This window comes from Nipponia nippon, unplaced genomic scaffold, assembly GCF_047370975.1.
Source record: "Nipponia nippon isolate SJK-2023a ecotype South Korea unplaced genomic scaffold, ASM4737097v1 scaffold_5, whole genome shotgun sequence".
NCBI classification, from domain to species: Eukaryota; Metazoa; Chordata; class Aves; order Pelecaniformes; family Threskiornithidae; genus Nipponia; species Nipponia nippon.
The window spans coordinates 74,166,142-74,186,586 of NW_028262369.1; the positions used below are offsets into that span (position 1 = coordinate 74,166,142).

General features: G+C 37.6%; 1 protein-coding gene across 9 annotated transcripts in view; it reads left to right on the forward strand.

Moving 5' to 3' along the window:
* Positions 1–20,445, forward strand: part of ZNF385B (zinc finger protein 385B) — a 178,399-nt gene that overhangs the window by 42,160 nt on the left and 115,794 nt on the right. For 2 of the 9 annotated variants that reach the window (XM_087731826.1, XM_087731827.1), the window contains exon 1: positions 4,918–5,177. The exons of 5 other annotated variants lie outside the window; for them this stretch is intronic. In XM_087731826.1, coding sequence (XP_087587952.1) covers positions 5,153–5,177 — 25 coding nt within the window. In that variant the 5' untranslated portion in view covers positions 4,918–5,152. Of the gene's footprint in view, positions 1–4,185; positions 4,248–4,917; positions 5,178–5,370; positions 5,433–20,445 lie in introns of those variants that run through there. 2 more of the 9 variants (XM_087731829.1, XM_087731831.1) reach the window with 2 other exon arrangements.

Genomic DNA, 20,445 nt, shown 5'->3' on the forward strand with positions numbered 1-20,445 from the left:
TTGCAGCCTTGGGGAAACGTATTTTGCAGTGGGCCTGTTAAGAGCTTTTCAGCAGCACGTCTCGCTGGAGTCCGCAGCGGCGACAGCCACGGGCCAGCTCACAGCTTCTCGGGGTGCCCGGAATCCCACCTGCCGCCCCGGACACAAGGGCTAAGGCGTTTGCCCTTCAAAGGGGGAGGAACCAGTTTTGAGAGTATGGTACACACTTGGCTAATTTAAGATTGCTTGCCTCCTTGTCTGCTAACAGATAGCTAATGAGTTCCTTGTGTAGGAAAAGGTCGGAGCGGGGCAGCGTTTTGCAGGCGGGAAGGGCAGGGGCGGCTGCGGGATCGCAAGGCTTCCACGAGATGGTGCTGCAGCCCGGGCGATCGAGCAGAGGAGCCACGGCTGCGGGTTTCGTTGGCTTGTTCTGCTACTGTTACTTTCTTAAGCCTTTTTTTATTAAGCAAGCTATCCGTGGGGATAACGGCAAGTTGTTTGTTAATATATGCTGTGGCTAGTTTTGTGGAAGACTTCGTTATGTTCCTCCCAGTTCTCATTTGGAGATGACACCGATTCTGCTCCACGAATTCTCATTACTTGTTCCCTGGGGTGGTATCTCGTGGTGAACCTCCTGATTCTCTCTCCTTTGCCCCCATGCTAACATGGGAATGGTTGGTGTAGTTTTAAGAGTGAGTGTACTAGAAATACCTATCATAGTCCAAGTTTTACAGATCCCTGGAAATGGGTAGGGTAGTTTCATTTTTGTTACAGAAAGTGCCCAAATTCTAGAAGCAGGCAAAGCAGAATCACTTCTTCCTGGGTCCTAGGCAGTTTTAAATAGCAAATGTGCTTTAGGGTCCAGACGCCACTCATTAATGCCCATTTGAAGATCTTTCTGTAGGTTTGGCTGGAAGTGAGATTGGGACATTAGTCCTCTGGCAGAGTATTCTGGTAGCAGCTTTGCCTTTTTGCTCTTGAAATCTGACCTTGCAGGATGGTTTTGGAAATGCTGTGGGCCCCTATGCTGTGATTCTTTGTAGGGAACAGTCCTACAAGTTAATGTGTTCCCCTGTGATACTGAGGAAATAATCACAGGATGATTTCTTGCAAGATTATCAACACACAGTTGTGTGATCTGGCTCACAGCAATGACAGGCAGGGATTTGTTAAACTAGCAAAATACATGCATAAATGACTGGACTACTGTTGTGTTCAGGACTTAAATCAGGTCACAAAAAGAGCCTGGTAATACTAGTGCAAGGGAGAAGCTAAAACAGCAATCTTGGACATGGGAGAAGAAGGCAGATTTCCTTCACTTTTGGCAATAGAGATTAGAACTGCTTTGCCTCCTTGTGCAATGCTTGTGCAATGCTGTATTAAGTTGGAAATCTAGGCATCCTTTCAAGTTAATGGAGGCAGGGAGGCTTACAATTAAAGTGCTCAGAATTATCCTTCAAAGGATCCATGGACTATATAGCTAACTTGCATATTAGTTTGCCAAATGTCTAGAGTTAGGAAGTATGAATAGTGTCTTCAGCTATGTCAAATGAAAAGGACCTTCTTAAACATCTAATTTAGATTAATAATTCATTTTCTAAGCATTTGACCTTTTGTTTCTCTCAAAAAGTAAAACTGACTATTGGTAGACGTAGAGAAATTTATTCTGAAAATATTTCAGCTAGCCTTAAATCCACATGCCCACCTTTGGCCTGGTGCATATAAGGAAGACTTTTTTTAAAATGAAACTGTAAAGAAATTACCTTGCCAGGTCAGGTACCTAGGTCAGTGCAGGATTAAATGATGGTCTGTTACAACAGAATGAAATTGCAATGCCTTACTCGGATTTCAGTGGAGTTTTTCCTTGGTTTTTAACTGTCAGAAGAATCTGATCCTAAATGGAGGTCTTTGTATGTAGGTTTGAGTCCTTAGCTGCGCCAAGACTAGCTTTCTGACAGGTAGCTTAGTTGCCATCTAAGACTGCTTTGTGCCAACTTAATGGAGAACAGAATTTTTGCTTCCTTTAAGCCTCTTGATCTAGGTCCTCAAATTCCTTATCAATGTTTGTTTTTCATTTTTCTAAAAAAAGAAGAAGGATAATCTGACTTTTATTACAGAAGATCTTCATGAATTATTGAACCAAGTACTCAGAGGAATGCTAAGCAGCAACCAAAAGTATCTTGAAAAAGTTTGTCAGCTGAGTCCTACTAAAGGCATGCATGCATAGCTATAGAATTGGTGTGTAAGACTAGAGAAGAGGAGGAGGAGGAAGACAGTAGAAAGCACTGTGAGCTTACTCTTTCTTGTGTTATGCCAAAACCTTTTTTAAACTTGTAGAAGGTCAGTGCTTGTTCTGCCTTCCACAACTGCTGCCCACAGCCCAACCTTTTGGAAAGCAGTTTGAAAAAAGCTGCTGCTGTGGGTGCACAAAGTGGAGCAACGCCTCGAGGCTTTCTCCCTCTGCCCCCCACGTGAAAGCGAGGTTGCTCCCTGTTTTGCTATCCTATTTTGATACTCTATTTGGAAAAGATCAGATTTTCTTGCTAAAAAGCAAAACTACTACCTTTCTCCAATATAATTAAAAAAGAAGTTACGTTCCTATAATGCAACTTCGATTAGTGAGCTGTTGAAAAACTGTTAGTATTTCACTTCTCACTACAGGGTACGTTGACTTTTCTTATTCAGTTGTCTTTGAACAAGATTGCATTTGGTAGATGGTTCTGCATTCTTTCCATCACTCGAGTATCTTCCACAACTTAAGAAATATGTAATGTTACATAAGTTAATATTTTTCTTACAACATGCAATGTATTTATAAGTGATTGCTATTTTTCTTTCGCAGCAGTCATGACTACGTGCTCTGAAATTAAGGGCTTTTATTATATTGGTTTGGTGCACTTGATACTCCTTACAAAACGATGGTGAGAGTTAATATCAAGGGACAGAACTGACATTAAAGATGGTTTCTGGTTTGCTAATAACTACAAACTGTGTCTATAATACTTTGTTCTGCGTTTGAATAGCTGCACTGTGAAAGTACTGGTAAAATTCATAAAAATGATAAGTAGATGATATGTGTACTTACTGGTAGTCTTCAAGAAAAAAAAAGGAAAGTTATTGTTTCATTGAGGTTGTTGTTTTTAAGTAATTGTCAAGTTGCATTAGAGCAAAACATTCAAAAATTCCCTAATAGAAAAGCCAACCTTTTTTTAAAGCTGGTAAAGGTTATCAGACCAGTTATTCATTCGTAGCCTCCACTTCATTCTCTGGGAGGTGGGGAGCACAGGAAAGGCATTTGTAAGCAACCAAATGGAATATGTGGTTAATATGGAAAAAAGCGGTTTATAGGGGGTGGTGCTTTGGGTGAAGTGGGGAAGGGTTTCAAAATAAAATTGACTACCACAGTTGGCACTCTTTGCTACTAGTTTGCATAAATATATTCTTGTATCAAAATTCTCTGCAAAAGTCCTTCTTGGAGAGTTTAACCTGTCTTCAGGGGCAGTGATGCTGTAGTAAAGGACGAGCATTTAAGGCATCAGATAATCAGATGTTCTAGAGCCTAGGACCAAAAATACAGCTGCTCACCAGCTATGATTTCAAGCTGAGAATGGCTGCAGAGGTGTTGATGACACAACTTCTGCTCAGGTTGAGCGGTCTCCCTTGTCATTTAAACAGCCCAGGCAATGGCCTGGAGAGCTACTGAAATCAGTTGAGTTCAAGTTGCTGCAAGAATTTCTTCACTGTCTCTTTGAAGGATGTGATCCACAGTTTACAGGTGTGGACAGCTGAGATGGAAAGGGATCTATAAATGGAGAGTCATCATTTTTTTTCCATGTGCATTTCCAACAGTGATTTTTGTATTAAAATGACTGAAAAAATAATAGTCAGATTTGTTTATTATTCTTATCTTGCAAAAGTAAATAAGATACTTTCTCTGTATAGTAAGTATGCTCATCTGGGATCAGATTCTGCCAAAATTTCACTCATAGTTGTCTCATGACACAGTAGTATATTGGGATAACTGTGCAGGTATTATAACTCTGGTGTCTTTATTTCTTTGCAAACTTAACCTAGTTGTGATTACATCTGATTCTTATTATACTGTGTATCTCTGTGGGCGTGAGTATGCACAGCGACACATGCCCTCTTACCTTTTTTGGGAAAGAAAACGTATGAAGTACCTGAAAAGACAAAAAGATTTACATAGTGGGAAGTCTGTGTGGGAGTAGGAAGAGCATGAATTTAATAAGCCATGGAGGTTTTTCATAGTAAGTAATTAAAAATTATTGTTGTTTTTGAAAGACAAAGGCATTGGTCATGTAATGTCATGCTTTTAGTTGTTGATTTTTTTGTTTTTTGTTCAAATACTTAATCTGCTGGACTGTACAGATCTTTCCTGGGTCAGTATTCTAAAATTTTTCATCCAAATATTTATGCTTCTCTTTAATAGACATCGTATGTGTTTATATATAATAGACTTTGTCTGTTATGTGGTTAAAAAGTACTTATTTGTTCATTTGCATAATTGTAAATTAATCTTATTTAGAAAAGCTGTAAGGAATCATTAATTTTTATTGCTGGATTTTTTTCCAATAATGAAGCTCATCACAGTACAGGCTACTGATTCTCCTCTGTCTCGCGTTCATTGTAGAAAAGACAGAGCTATTTTTAACATTTACACAGTCTAGATAGATGATTTTTCGTTCTGTGTGGTTTGGAGCTGAATCTGTAGAGCCTTTCATAACAATATCCTTTTTTTTAATGGTTTGTTTGAATTTGATCACTGTAGCTGATTCCGTGCATTGATAATGAAGGCTTGGGTTGCCTGTTTCTCAGCATAAATTCACCTCAGACTTCTACTTTGACAGTGCTCTGTGTTTCGGTACGCATGAAGATACAGAACTGAAATTGCTTTGCTTTCTTTACAAATGACTCAGAGTGTGCTTGTCCTTCCCTAAAATGTTGCCAGCGTGTGAAGGATTTTCAATGAGCAATGCAATAAGCCGGCATCTGGGAAGGTTTGAGGCTGCACTGGTATAACAGTGTACTGTCACACAGATGATCAGGGCTGGAGCCAAGTCTCTGTAGCACCGTAGATCATATTGGTCACATACTGGAAGTTTTGTTTATGTAACTTGGTTGCTGTTTAAGCTGCTTAAATAGTATTGCCGTAATGTGGAGTGGACTTCCCAGTAGAGGTGAGCATGATTTTTTATTATTAAACTTCACTGAATTGCTTTGTGATATGATATTAAGAGTGGATGCTTACACGATTGGCATTATTTCTATGTGCATGTCATTTGTGTTTTAGTTATTCCAGTGGAAAGGATAAGAAAAATGGCAAGGCATATAATGCATATTTTTCTTCTCTTCTTATTTCAGTATTAAAAGTAACTCTAAAAATGTGGCAAGCTCCCTTTCCTTGCTTGCTGTTTGCAGAGGGCATCTTTCCAGTAGGTGACTTCCTATGCATTTTAAATGTTTTTGGAACATGTCAGTGATGCTGTATTATTGTTATAGAAAGAAGCTAATTAGAAGTGTGACTAAATGCCTCTTACCGGAGCTTGCTTTCTGGCTTGTTAAATCTCAAATTATAGTTATAATGATACGTAAAACACAAGAGCTGTCGGATTCTCCAGATAAACTAAGAAAGTAAGGAATGAAATAAATTGTATACTGGATCTGACATCTTGCGTATGTCTGTCATTGTTAATATTAAAAGTTATGACCTGTCATGCCCAAGATAGCTTCCAGTAATTCAGTTGCACTGACAACTTGCTTTGAGAAGGGTATAAAATTACTGTTGCTTCTCCCTAACCAGTTAAATTTGAGATTTAGTGCAGTAAGTTTTATTTAAGGGAACAGATAGTGTGCTAAAGGTAGCCTGTGAAGTTCTAGTAGTAAATCTTTAAGCTTAAAAGAAGCATTATCGCAAACTAAATAGACTTTGTACCTATGTGTTTAAAAAAGTTTTTAATTGAAAATTTCACCTATAGCAGAACACAAAAAATTAGTTCCACTGAGTTACTTAGTAAGCATTGCTGTTCTGTTAATATGTTTAGTTTGTGGTGAGACCTGCTATGATTATATTTGCATTTGCAGATAGTAATTTTTTTAATAAAAGAAGGAAAGATGCTGAAAAATACTTATTAACCTGTTTTTCATGTTTGCTATAGAAATGTCTATGCTTACTATGTAAAGGCTGCTGTGGTTTTTTTTTTTCCTGAGGAACTAGGACAGCTCATGCGTTTTCCTGCTAAATATATTTATGAGGCAGCTGTTTTATAGCTTTCAGCTCTGAAGTTATAGATAAGTGTGTATTTGTTTGACAGAAGATTCGAGAATTTCCATTTACTGCCAGTACATGTAAAGCTTGGCTAAGCAGACTGCATCAGGAGCACACACCATTTGTATTAGCCAATCTGTCTTTGCAAGTCCCAGGGCCACTATCTTGCTAGAAGCCACTGTGTGCTTTTGAAAGCATGAAATTAGTTTTATACTGAGCACATGGTCTCTCATTTAGCAGTTCTTTTTATGGTAATGGTCAATTTATGGTTCAGTGCCAGAATTTTGGTGTTCTGTCAAAGCTGATAGCTTCTGCTAAGGTGTTCTTTGGAGATAAACACAAACAAACAAAACCCAAACCAACACCCCTCACCCCAAAAAAAACCCCAACAAAAATGCAGTTTGTGGTGGGGATCTAGGGAGATCCTAATAAAGGAAAATTCTCCCCCATGACCTAAACCACTCATATTTCTGATAGCATTTTGGAGTTATTTTGTTGTAGTCTTTCAGATAACGTTTGTAAGCATACATTTGTCATTCGTGACATAGAATTATTAAATTCATTATCACCTTCTCACACTTCATACAGAGTTTTATAATCACTTTGCAATAAGCTTTTCTTCATGACATGGAAAATTACTATCCCTTGATGCTAATTTGCTCTGTGTGCTTATTTAATGATCAAGGACAAATTACACTTGAAAAATGTATATGAAGCACCCTAAACATTCAGGAGAGACGCTTTTTAGAAAGCAACTTTAGAACAAGTTACAGACTTCACTCTTCCTTTGGAAATCTGTAGGAGTCAAAATAAGTTGTTAGTAAATACCTTTGTAAAACCTCCTTTAATACATATAATTCATGAATTGATGAGCCAGCTTTTTTAGCTGCGTTTCCTTCTTGGAAGAGGGCATTCTAACTGCCAGGTTGCTAACTGTTCCCGCACTAGCAGCTACCCTTCGTGAAAGGTTAAGTTGGTTAACATCATACACTATTAGGCTTCACTTGGATTACATTGTCCAGCTTACATTAATCACTCTTGTATATTAGGTAATTTTAAATTGAGCTCCATAATTCTGACTTGATCCTGCAATAAGCATTTTTTTTTTTTATGATACAGTATTTACTTCTTTGCTAAGTTCTGTCTGCAAGGGGCAAAATTTGACTTTGCGTTTTCTGTGGAAGATGTGGTGGGCTCTAAAACTGGTAATGTTTCTTCTCTAAGTGCTGAGGAGGGATCCTGATCAGCTACTGATGTGCCTTCCTGGGAAAGAAGCAGCTGGAGGCCATAGCTTCCAGAAGCTTACTTAAGAAGTAAACTTAAGCTGGTGTACCAATTTTTTATGATTCCATCATCATGGAGGAGGAAGAGAAGTAGAAGCTATGGAGACTACTGCACTTTGTCAGACGCTTGGAAGGCGCAGCAGAGTATCACCTCAACAAAGCTGCTTTCTCAAAGCCATGTTGTTTGGATCATTCTGCAGTCATGAAATAGATGCAGACTGACAGCTTGGGTTTTTTATACAGCTTTAAAAAAGAACAATGATTGCTGTTATTTTAGGACCTTCGAATAAATTTGCTTGCTATTCTTCAGCATGTATTTAAAGGCTACCAGGCAGAAAATATTGTTACGAACATTTGGAAAACAATGTGTGACATGTCACTACCATGACATAAAAAACTTGTTTTATTTCTTTAAGTCCTTGAGCTAGAATGCCTTTACTTGTCCTTACATTCTTTTTGGGATTCTTTTTATCCATGCTTTTTATCGCTATAAATACAAGCTTGTCACATTTCAAGCTGGCTAGTTCTTCGTTGCAAGACATTGTTGTTTGTAAGGTGCTTTCAGCTTCAGAAATCTTGCATCCTCTTCCAAGTGTCTTTATTGCTGCATATTTCCCCTCCTGCTGATTCACATTGGTAGGTAGGTAAAGTGAGAAGCAAGATCTCGTGTGCTAGCTACACTACTTTGCTTCCTGGTAAGGGGCTTTACTGTTTCAAGAGCTGTTCCTGTATCAGATTGCCAATTATCACGTGGCACCATAATTTTAATTTCTTCTCCTTTAGAAGACATCAGTGGTAATGTATGGTGATCTTGTGCAGTTTGAGAGCATTCGGGGGATAGCAGCTTCACTACTGCAAGGTTACTTACAAGGAGATTCTGAAGGAGAAGAGGATACTGTAAGCTAAAAGGAAAAAATGATTGGGGAAGTGATACAGGGTTGTGAGCAATTCCATGTTGATCACTTGACTTTGGGACCCAAGTCTAGCGAACCTCTTCATGGAAATCTTGAATTTGCCTTTTTTTAGTGAAGGTCACTGATGATTCCTGCCAGAGGAGCAAAGTAAACTGAGAACTGTAGTTCACTGTGGCAGCCCTGTTGAAGCCCTACTGCTGAAGCTGGAGTTTAAATATGTTTTTCCTTGTCTATAGGCTAAAGAGCCAGAGATGTTCTGGAGGTCTCACCCAGAATGTTCAGCCAAGAAATTGTGTGGTTTTTCATGTGCTTTCTGTTCTGTTGGATTCTGAGCCGTGCTCATAACATGTCTTTGATGGGAAAATGAACTGAGTAACTTCCCTCTTTCATGTATGCTTTCTGTTCCTGTAAGGATTTTTTTTTTTTTTTTTTTTTTTGGAAGTAAGGAAAGCAGGGTACTTTTTGATCTGTATGGCTGTAAGGAGAGTGCTTTTGTATTGACACCAACAGTTAGGGCAGATGAAAGGCTAAATTCCTTAGTCTTGGGTACGTCCAAGACCTACCCTGAGAAAGTTTATCTGTGATTGCACAGTGCAGATCTCGTGAGGAGATGAGGAAGTCTCTTTAATACTCTGTGAATACAGAAATACAGCTTTGTTAAGGACTGAGATTTTCAAATTCGTGTAGTGTGTTATAGGAGCTACCTGAGGGAAAGGATATGACTGTGAAACCTCAGGGGGCAAGACCTTTGCTGGTAGGCAACTTGTGAAAGTGTCAGAATTTTGACTGGACAAGACTTCGTGGCATAATGTGTTTGGTGGTACCCCTTGTTAGTGTATGTGGTTGCTCTGGATGGTGTATGAGATCTGTGTTCAGATCACCTGTGTTCAAGTGATTAAGGGACGTTTCCAGGTCTAGGGACTTTTGAGGTTATAGTGGTATGTTCTTTTTTGGATTTTTTTTTTGTTTGTTTTGTTAGCTGTTCGCTTGGGTAATATTTATACTTCTACTGAGCTAGAAGAAGAGATGGAGAGAGCAGGTCTCTAGTGTGCTGGTTTCCCTTTTGCTCTCTTCAAGTGTTCTGTAATGACATAATTAGAAGTCAGAACATATTGTCTGAAAGTTTGTGACTTCTGCCCAGAGGCCTCCATTTTCTTTCTTTAGGGTACTTCATAGCAGGGGGAGCAGAGAGAGGAAGGGGAGGGAACAAATCCATGAAGGAAGTTCTTAAAATTGTCTGTCTTTCTGCTCAAACTGGATTCAAAATTTTCACATATGTGCAATCTTCTCTCGCTCAGTCTAGGGTGTTTGCAATGATGACATCCCGAAATGTGTTGTTTCGTAATAGGTAGAATGAAACCATAGTTCTGGGACTGAGCATTTAAATGTGAACATAAAAGGAGGCTTTTTTTTTTTTATCAGCAGAACACACTTGAATGGAACATGGAGAAAATAAAGAGGTGAGGAAGATTTCTAGGCTTTAGAGTGGCACATCTGGATAAAGAGTCACAGAAATCACTTCATCAAGAAAAAGCAGACTAGTTGGAAAGAACTGAAGTTTATTGTTAGGAATTGCAATTAGTGTATTGTGGCCAGCTTTGTTAGCGGTACCATTGAGGCCTGATGTGTCTCTAGTAAAGTTCTGAATAGTAAAAATCCATCCTCTATTAAGTAATCATTGTAGCAACCTCTTTTTAAGGAAACATAAATGGCACTTGGCACCTGTGTACCCAGGTTACTTTTAAAAATAAGATTTAAGTTTTTCAGTCACTTTGGCTGGTGAGCAGGGTACAGGCTTGCAGAAAAGCCAAAGCTGGAACACCAGAAGTTTATTCGCTGGGGATTAAATCATAATGAAAACATCCTCAGGTTTTTTTGTAGACATGATTCTAAAGAATGCTTATATGAAAGTGGCGTAGTACCAGATTTTTTTGTTTAATAACTGTTGACAGAAACAAGGAAAAATCTGGCAGGAACAAGTAAAAATATTGTTGTCTGTACTTCATTTTGTCATTTGCAAACATTTGCTCATTGTAATAATTTGTCATCTCTAACAAGTATTTTTCCTTCGAGGGGAAAAATATTTCCCCCACCCCACCCCCCCTTCCTCAAAACAAACAAGTCAAATGACTTTGTTTTAGAGATTACTTCAGAGTACCTTTGCTGGAAAAAAAAAATATTTGAGTTGACATTGTTCTCTTAGTTGTGTACTAGACTTCTACTCTGGAAGTTATTGTTATTGCATGGTATCTATGCTGTTTGTATCCTTTGGTAGGTAATGTTTCTCAGTCAGATAATTAATGAAGCTTAAAATCCAAATCGATAAACTAATAGTTTACCAGCGGCTAATGAATTAAGTCTGTAATCTAGTTATGCTTTGTAAGGAAATACTTACCCATGAATATCTGGGTGACAAAGCTATTTACTTAGAATACTTTATAAATTCCCAAATTTTAGAAGATTTTTGTTTCAAATAGTGTTTGGTACTTAGTGTTTCATATTGTTCACTAACAGTTATTCAGTTGAGGCACAAACAGCCTGTTGCTCGATAAGTATATCAGGATATCCACTAGCAAAGAAGTGGTAAAAATGAGAAAAGTATAACTTAATGAAAAATTAGTTTGAAATATGTACCCAAACTATTAAGTAATTATGAAAAAAAAATATTTGAATTGACATAATTTCATATGTGATTTGCTAAGTACAGCTATATAATGGTAGGTTTTAATTTATAAACAGATGTTGGATTTGTAAACATTTGTCACATAGTTTGACCAGCTTTTACCCAAAACTATTGTGTTGTTCACAACATGATATTTACTCATTGGTCAAGGCCAAGTTTACTAGAGTCTTCTGAGAAATGGGACAAAATGGAATGAGCTATTGCAAGAATGGATAAAATCCAGCTGGGGATTTCCATGTTCTGTGGGTGCTCTGCAACCTAAGCACATGGCTTCTGCTCCTGTTCTCTTTCGTGCGCAGGCTCACTTGTTGGAAAGATGCTAGTGGGCTTGGTGGTGAAGAGGGAGAGATTTGGGTTAGAGCTTAACTCTGATGTACCAATTAACTCAAGAAGTAAATTAAAATAAGAGGAAGGAATTTGTGAGAGCAGAAGGCATTGCTGGATCCTGATGCATTAAATGAAACAGAAACGTGGCTGGAGTCAGGGTGTTTGAGACTTTGTTCAAAGGCCAGCTGCTCTCACACGTGCCTTTTATCTGAGACTTTAGTGGTGATTATTCGTGCACCTAAGGTTAAATGTTCATGTAAGTGTTCATAGGTTGTTGGGTGTGGATCGCGAATAGGAATTTGAATTGGAGCAGAAGAAAATGGCCAGCTTCTGGCCATTGAAAATTTCATCTTAAAAAAGATTGTATTAAGAAATAACACATTATATTTTTTGGCATAGGCCTAAAGAAATACTACTTGAGGAGATGCACACTGGATTTGATTTTTTTTTTGTTATGTTTTTCACTTTCTGGCTGCAGTTTGATCAGTTCCCTTATTTTCCTGCCTGCAGAAAATGAAGCTAATGCAAGGTGTGCAGCACTGCAGTACTCTGCCCCAGAAGCTGGGGGATGCTGGAGCATCCCAGGGTTTTGCCCCCATCAACTGTGCTTGTAAACTGGAAGTGAAGTTTATCACAACTGAAGAGGCAAATGACTAAACAGTGTGAATTCTGTGGTGTATTTTGGGGGGTTTGTTTTGTTTTTTAATTTAAAACATTTTGTAAATCTAGGAAACCTTCTTGTGGAGAAACTTTGTTTTGAGGTAGTGCACAATTCATCAGAAAAATAATTCTGAAAAAATGCACAAACATTTTAGTTTAAGTATTTCATGTTGCTTTATATTTTTATAGCAAGAGACTAGTATTTGAATAAATAGGGTATACTTCACCGTTTTATCTGTGTTTAGAAACACAATTTAATATATCAAACTTTTAATCATCAGAAGTCCATTTTATGCATAATAGGCATGTTATTAAAAAAAGCAAAATTCAAAAGGTAAAAAAATAGCTGCATAAATAATATTTTTGTCAGATGATTTAATTTTTATTATCATTGTTTCAAGTAAAACTTCCAGCCACCTTTACTGAAGCCTCTTTTGAGAAGAAGCTTTGTTGAGTTCTTTAATTGTTGATGTGGGTTTCTTTCAGTGGTGTTCTGTATACAAGAAATATATTTGAAGGGCTGTTAATCTAGTGAATACCAAGCATTGATGAAATTTAAAGACCTATTTGAAATTCAAGTTATGTATTTCAGTTGCATTTTATGTCAAGACTCCAGTGGCGGAAGGAAAAAGCAGGTTTTAGTGGATAATAATCCTGTCTGCATGTTATTGCACTGGACATCTACCCTGGTAAAGACAGGCCATGTTTACAATCAGAATGTGCTTATTTTTTGCTTAAATTCTTGGGAGATGATGGAATGACAGACACATACTTTCTGTCTTAAACTAAATGCAGTTATTTTTCCATCTTTTTGCAGTCTTGCTTCAGAAATATTTGTTACGATTATCCAGACTTGAAGTCAGTGGATGAATTGGGCAAATAAAGCTATCTATACTTTTAAAGTATTTCTACTTTGTACTGCTTTCCTCATTTGAAAACCTGGGATTGCTTTGATAGATAGCGAGCGCGCTACCCTAGTTGCTTCAAATCTTCCCTTTGCAAGGTTGATGCAATGCATCAAAGTTACTTTAACTCCTTTAAATAACTAAGAAGAATCCTAACCGCAGAAATTGTCGTGGATTAAGTGAATAACTATGGAGTGGAGAGCAGGGATGTATTCTTTCTGCTGGCTGCCGATTTGCAGGCTGTTCGATTGCTCGGAGTCTCACCCACCCTGTACAAGGGGTTGTCATTCTCAGAACCGACAGCTGCGCACTACGCAGAAGGGAGCTGATCCAGCCCCTCTGAAAGAGGTCGTGCCTCGTTGGTTCAACAGCATTCTCTCTGTGGCAAAGGCACACTGCTGGAAAAACATGAGGCGTTTAGAAAGACTGGATGAGAAGCCCATGTATGAGATAGGGAGCATGCATGGGATCTGGGTGAAAAAATGGCAATTTTTATTCTGTCTTGAGTGGTCAGAAACATGTAGCTAGACATGATATATCCTAAAAATGTGTCAAAATAGCAGCTTTTAGTAGGTAATTCAGTGGTGATAATCTGCAAGAAACTGATATGCTACTGTAAATATGCTACCTATCCTGAAATTGAAATCCCTTTGCTTACTGTATTATTTTCTAGGCCATCTATTGCATGAGCATGTTGTTTATTGCCTACCTCTAATAGAGTTCCAGGGTTAGTAGAAATTGTATTGCAAACTCAAAAGTTTCAGGTGTTACATAGTTGTTAAAGCAACAACCAGTAACAGTGCAGACCTGCAATGGAGGACTCTTTGAGGAACCACCATCTTGTGGAAATGCTCTCTTCTTTTTTTTTTCTTGTCTTTTTTTTTTTTTTCCCCCTTCTTTGATCTTGTTGCTGAACGTAAGTGGAACATGACTGTACTGTTGTGGCATGGAGCAATCAGCTGCCAGAGTGAAGTCAAGTCTGAAGGGACATCTACCAATTAACTGAAAATAATGAGAAAAATCTTCTTGTTACACTAATCAAAGCAAACTTGTTACCAAGAAGTTTGGAAGTCAACAAATTTCTAAGCCATGTATGGTCTAGCCTGACTCTTCTGCTATAAACAAAATCAGAATCAGTGCATCCACTGGGGCTCATAGACTCTGAAGACCAAAGGAATCACTGAGTCTTATCTCCTGTACAATACCAGACAAAATAATCTCAAGCATTAATTCCTTCAGTAGAAGAAATTGCTTTCCCTAACATACCAGTGCTTGCTGTTAAGTCCAATAAATCTGTAATTGAACTAGAACACATTATTTAGAGAGACATCCAAGTTCAATATAAGGACTTCAGGATGTGATGAATTTACTTGTTACGCTGTTGAATTGTTTAAATAACCCCTTGCCTTTGCAGTTAAGAGCTGCATCTTACTGCCAATTTGAATTTTCTAATTATCAGCCAGGTGGTGCGTTTTCTTCTCTACTATTAAAGAACTCCTATTATTAGATACATTCTTTTTTTAAAATGGCAAGGTAGCTTGATTTAAAGTCCAGCACTGTTTGTATTAAGTGTGCAATTACAAACACAGATCGTGTAACAGCTGGAAAGAGTATGTATTACTTCTTTCTTTGAATAACATGGTTCGCATCAGTGGTCTCAGTGACTCTCTGATGAATCAGAACAACAACCTTGCCTCCACAGTAGTGGACTGGTGGGTCCTGGTTTTTAAAGTCTCCACAACATACTCTTCACAGTAACAAATACTCTTTCAGCCAGAGCAGAGTTCCTGAAGCTCTCTTTCTTAGCATTGAGTTAGGAGCATGATACCAATACTTCTCAAGAATTTTCTGGACTTTTGCTGTCTTTTCCTCTTCTCCAGTTAATTTTCAGCTGGCAGGATCAAGCTTTTTCTGTGCGCACTTGTGAAAGGACAGTCGTTTTCCAGGTCAAATCCCTTGCTTGTGGTATACACTGCTTGTTTTGCTCTTCTGTAGAGGCTGGCCTCTGTTTCTAAAACTGTATATTAAATACTGAAAGGCAGCTATGCAGCAGCTATATGTCCACTTTTTGATACCATTCAGCATGTGCAGTGACCTTTGTCACCCAAAGGTATTTTACTGATTGGTTTGTTTGTTTGTTTGTTTTTTTCTTCTTTGCAAATGCATGAAGCTTAATATCAGTGGGGGGGTGGTGGTGTAGTTTTAGTCTGACTTCTTTTCTGTGATGTTTGCTTACCATTTCACCTAGTTTTCTTGGTATTAATTTCAAAGACTTCGTTTATCTAAAGCATACCTTCAGTGAGGACACAGAAAGCAGGGAATACAGAATCTTCTGCCTATTTCCTAACCAGCTTGTAAAGATACTGCATATATGATTTGCTTGACAGGTGTTTTCTTACAGTTTTACCTGAGGTTTTGGAACTAAAAATATCTGTAATCTAACAATGTAAATAATCTTGTTGAGCCTTTATCTTTTCTGGTACACTAGTGCTAGTACCTGACAGGCATGCCCATTAGCTGTTGTCTTTTTCCCACTTCATTGGGATTGTTTAGGGACAATGTCATACAGTGTTATATTCAGACTATTATCCTTGGGATGTCTTTAACTCCTTTGGAGCGTGTCCCCAGCACCCACATCCATCTATCCACAAGGACTTCTTTCTGTAGTTTGTGGTAAGAGTGGAAGGACAGCATAAGCATACTAATTTATTTGGATGACTAATTCCTTCCTGTTTTACTTAAGGTAAAATTCTTACAGCTTAGTTGCACAAAACTGTCTTGACAAGATGTCGCTGTTAACAGGCTTGCTCTTAAGCCTGTGACTGTAATACATAATACAAATCTTTCTAATACCTTGCAAGCTCTGGTGTTCAGGATTTCTGACTCCAAAGAGTGTGCTGCCAGAATGTCTGTCTTTTTTTTTTTTTTTTTTCCTGATACCAAACTTTCTCCCACAGAAGTGGGAGTGAAAAAGCTCTATGAATTTAAGTATTGCTTGGAATTTATTTCTGCAATTTTTGTATCACTTGCAAACTTGACCTTTATCTAAGCTCTTCTCACTTCTGTGTCAGGATGACCCCTGATCCATATGTGTACCTGTATTAAGGATTTTGAGAGTGCTGTCCATGAATAAGTCTAAAAATATGTTGCAATTTTGTATTTTAAGAACTGAAGATCAGAGCATGGTTTGAATTAAAAAAGGAAGTTGTTTTGTAGCAGTATCTAAAGTGGAAACACTTAAACTAAAACAGAAGTAGAGTTCTGCTCTTCTGCACATCATTGAATGTCTGCAGAGGTTGGTCGCTCCTGAATGGCCTGCTCTTTTTCCCTGCTGTGTGAGCCTTCCCTCTACTTCCCCCTTCTGAAATTAAGTAGTTACCCCAGGTCAGTTACTTTTTTCCCTGAAACGTCTTACACTCCTGTAGTCTAAATGGAAATTTTATGTAATCACATGGTAGTATTTTCTCCCCCTCTCTTATATTTTTCTTTTAGTGTCAGAGTTTATAACTGGTTTTTCTCTACAGTGAAGCAAAAATGTGGTGTGCTTTCCTGTGACTTACTTTCCTTTAGCTGCAGAATTAACTTAAGTTTAACATGTATAAAGTTTGGGGTTTGTTGTTGTTTGTTTGTTGTGTTTTTTTTTTTTAATAAATAACTTTTCAGGCCACCTTTTTTTTTTTTTGACAAGCCTAATGTTGCCTCTTCTGCTTCATGTTTCAGCTCTGAGAGTATCTGAGTATTTTGAAACACAGTTTTGGAAGTTGCTAGTAACTGCTGAACAAAAAGACTTCTCTTTTGGTAAATAAAACATTTATAGAATCTGAGAAGTTGGAAGAAAAATATTTTCATTTAAGGTAGTGAGCTTGGCTTGGTTCCTCTAAAATGACACATAGAAGTGTTTTTCCTCTTTTGTCATCCGTCAGCCACATGTACATCTAAGGCTTCTGATCTTTGGCTTAAGCTACTGTTTTCATTATAAATGTGCCACCTACTGGAGCAAAAGGCCCATCAGCAAAGATTTATTAATGTTATCTTCTCCCAGACACATTTGCATAGTAATTTCTTGCTAGATTCCTGTGCTTCTGGTTGTCAAATCTACACTGCTTCTTGTCAGCCTCACCATAGGGTATGAAAATGGTAATAAGAATTGGAGAGGATGTGGAGCATGGAGGCTTAATAAAATGCCTTTAAAAAAAAATTGATACAATGAATTATAATGAAAAATACCTGCCTGCCAATGAATGTCCAATAAGGGAATCTTACGTACGTAGGTACTGTATGCCTTGATTTCAAGATGAAAAAAATCATGTAATTGTTCAATATAGCCTTGTAGCATAAAGAAACTTTAAACAAGATTTTAGATTATACTGTGGTGGTTTGTTTGTTGTTGTTGTTTTCAAAACAAATCTTCAGCCTTGTCTTAGCATAGGACTAGTCATGATCATCCTTACAAATGAGAGACATTTTGCTGAGAGCTTGTTGTCTTTTATGTTACAGTAATTAACGGAATGATTATTTGTATTGTGGGCATGTCGTAAGATCCACAGTTTTCTTATGCTAGATTTGTACAGAATTATGGGAGAGACTTATCCCCAAAATTGTAAAATCTGCTTTGAAGCATAATGCATGAAGACAGTAGAGCAAACTGGAAGAAGGAATGATCTAGAAGCAATCACTCTGCTAAAGTCAAGTGAGATCTTTCTCGTGAAAGTGAATGTTTGTTTTGGCAACACTTCATTATATCATAGTAGAAAAATGGCTAACGTATGAACGAGAACAAGCAGAACAGCTTCCTGAAAATTAATCTGTTCTGCTGCATATTAAATTTGTGTGTTCCTGTAGGACAGTCTTTGGCTTGGACAGGATTGCTTTTTTTTTTTTTAATGGCCTAAGCACAATGCAGCTGATATGTTAATGACACAGCTAGAAAAATTTGGTGTTTTTCATTATACGAGTTGCTAGTTGTTTCTTTCCATGCCTTGCAAGTAAAACTCAGCCATGAGTGCATTTGCTTTTGAAAAGGAAGAATGAATCAATGAACCACCCTCAGAAAATGAGTACACAGTCTAACAGGCTATGAAGAATGAGATAGGAAGAGGTCAGAGACCTCCTAACTCCCTATCTCAGGTTGTGATGCATGTTGCACACGCCCAGGTTTTCAGCAGCCTCATTCCAGGTCCTCAGTGTTAAATGCGGAGAGTCCAAATTTTATGCTTGCGGAATCTTAAACTTCTGTTATATTTCAATAGAAATATAAATATGCAATTGCATAGATTGGAGGTTTTTAACAGGTATTTCTACACTGCCTGTTCATGCTTTTCATTTGTCAAATGCTGTTAAACTATTTCTTGATCTGGAGATGTTGGGATGGTGTTAAACATTTGGTCCATATGTCATAGATAAATGGAATGTAAATATCTTTGAGAGACTGACAAGGAAGTTGGAATGACCGCTGATAGAGCTATGCAGTACATCTGGGATGGCGCAGTAATTGGAAGGAGCTAGTAGCACGATGTTTTCCTTCAAGTTTGGCACCTATTTCTCCGTGCTCAAGGGGAAAATTGAATTTCTTAGTCATAGGTATTTGTTGCATGAATTCTCTTTTCAGTTGTTTATTTGATAATTGAATGGCCAATTTCATATTGCTGGGTGAAGGAAATTTGCTTTGTTAAGGTGTTTTCTGATTTGTGCAACTGAACCATTTCCAAAACATTAATTTTTTAAAATCTATTTTCTTGGCTTTATATGCGTCAAATTTGTAAGCAAAAGCTTTCACATTCATTTTTCAGTGCTACATGAACACAGAAAAGACATGTTGAAAGGCTCAGTGAATTAATGGCTTTAAATGACTTGGAGATCCTTAAACGAAAGGTTTTACAGAAATATACAGATTCTGATTTTTATTTTCCCATTACGGAACTATCTTGGCCTTAAGCCACTTCCTTGGAGAGAATAAGCTTTAGGGTTTTTTTTTTCCTTCTCGTGACTCACCTGGTTTTATGTTGAGTAGTCCTGCTTATGGAAAATATAAATGACTTCTTTTTCTTTGTTAGGCGACTGAATGTAGTCTTCTACAGTTTTATGAAATAGGCCAGGGTATATGTCTGGCTTTGCTCCAGGTAGTGAGCACTTGGAGCGGGCTGGGGCAGTGCTTCAGGAAACATGCTGCTTGCAGGAAGAGGGCTCACATTTCCATTGGCTGGAAAAGTAGGAACATCAGCTGGAGTCATTAACATCGTTGTCTTTAGGGGTGCCTGTAGCTGATCTGCGTACTTTCCCAGAATGGGACACTGAGGCCAGTAAATAAGGCAATAAAATATTTCACAGCTAATAAATCTCATACACCAAAAGAAAATAAGCCGTTCTTAGAAGAACATGGTTCTTTCAGATGTTAGGAGATTCAGGTTGTGTAGAAAGGGCATGGATAAAGAAAAACTCTACTATTTTTATAGGAGGTGGTAAAGATTGTATCACAGGAAACTTCTGAAATGCTTTTAAACATTTCAATAATGAAAAAAACAGAAAAGGGAAGTAAGTCCTAAGTGATGTCTGAAAGTGAAAACACTTAAAGTACGTGAACGTAACTCAAGGAAATACCTGAGTGCAAGAACATATCCCAAGGAGATATTCAAAATAATCAGAGTACACTATTAAAGAACTGAAAAAATAAAAAAAAAAAATAGTTCTGCATGCAGTTTTATGGGCATATGGAACTGATTCAAGGCCTATTTCTTCATAACTGGGCTTCCAAGGATAAAGAAATGACCTAATCTGTTATTAAAACCATTGTTCAAAGCATGATTTGATTTTTTTTTTTTCAGAATGATTTGGTCATTAGTCTTTTATCTAATGGGTTAAATCAGCAGTGTTTCAATTTGTAATCTTTAATAGGGATTTATATGCTTGTATGTAGTATATGCACATGCAGAATTAAAAAATAACTAAAGATAATTCCAGAGTACAAAACTGAGGTGGATGTAGAAGTGCTATACTAGTCGTCTAATCAGTGATAGATGATTTCAGTGCATTGCAATTAATTTAAAGTTGTGTGTATTCATAATGAGAGCATGAATTATTTGGTTCTCATTTCAGTTTATTTCCTGTTATGTGTAAGCAGAGGAAATATGCTTGGGAATATGCGGAGTTCAGGACCACAGAATCTAGCAAGAGTGGAAAAGACATCCTAGTTGAAGTCACTGAGAGATATGTAATACTTGGGTGTCTTTCATAAAATACTGTGGCATCTTAATTACAGCTGTTCAAAAATATGGCAAGCTTTTTGTAACATTAACATAAACTACTAAAAAATAAATATTTCTGGAGGAACATCTGCAAGTGTTTTGAAAGTCAAAAGTTTGGGTCTTTGACTATCTCAAATTATGGTGCTTTTCTGGGGTAACCTCAAAAT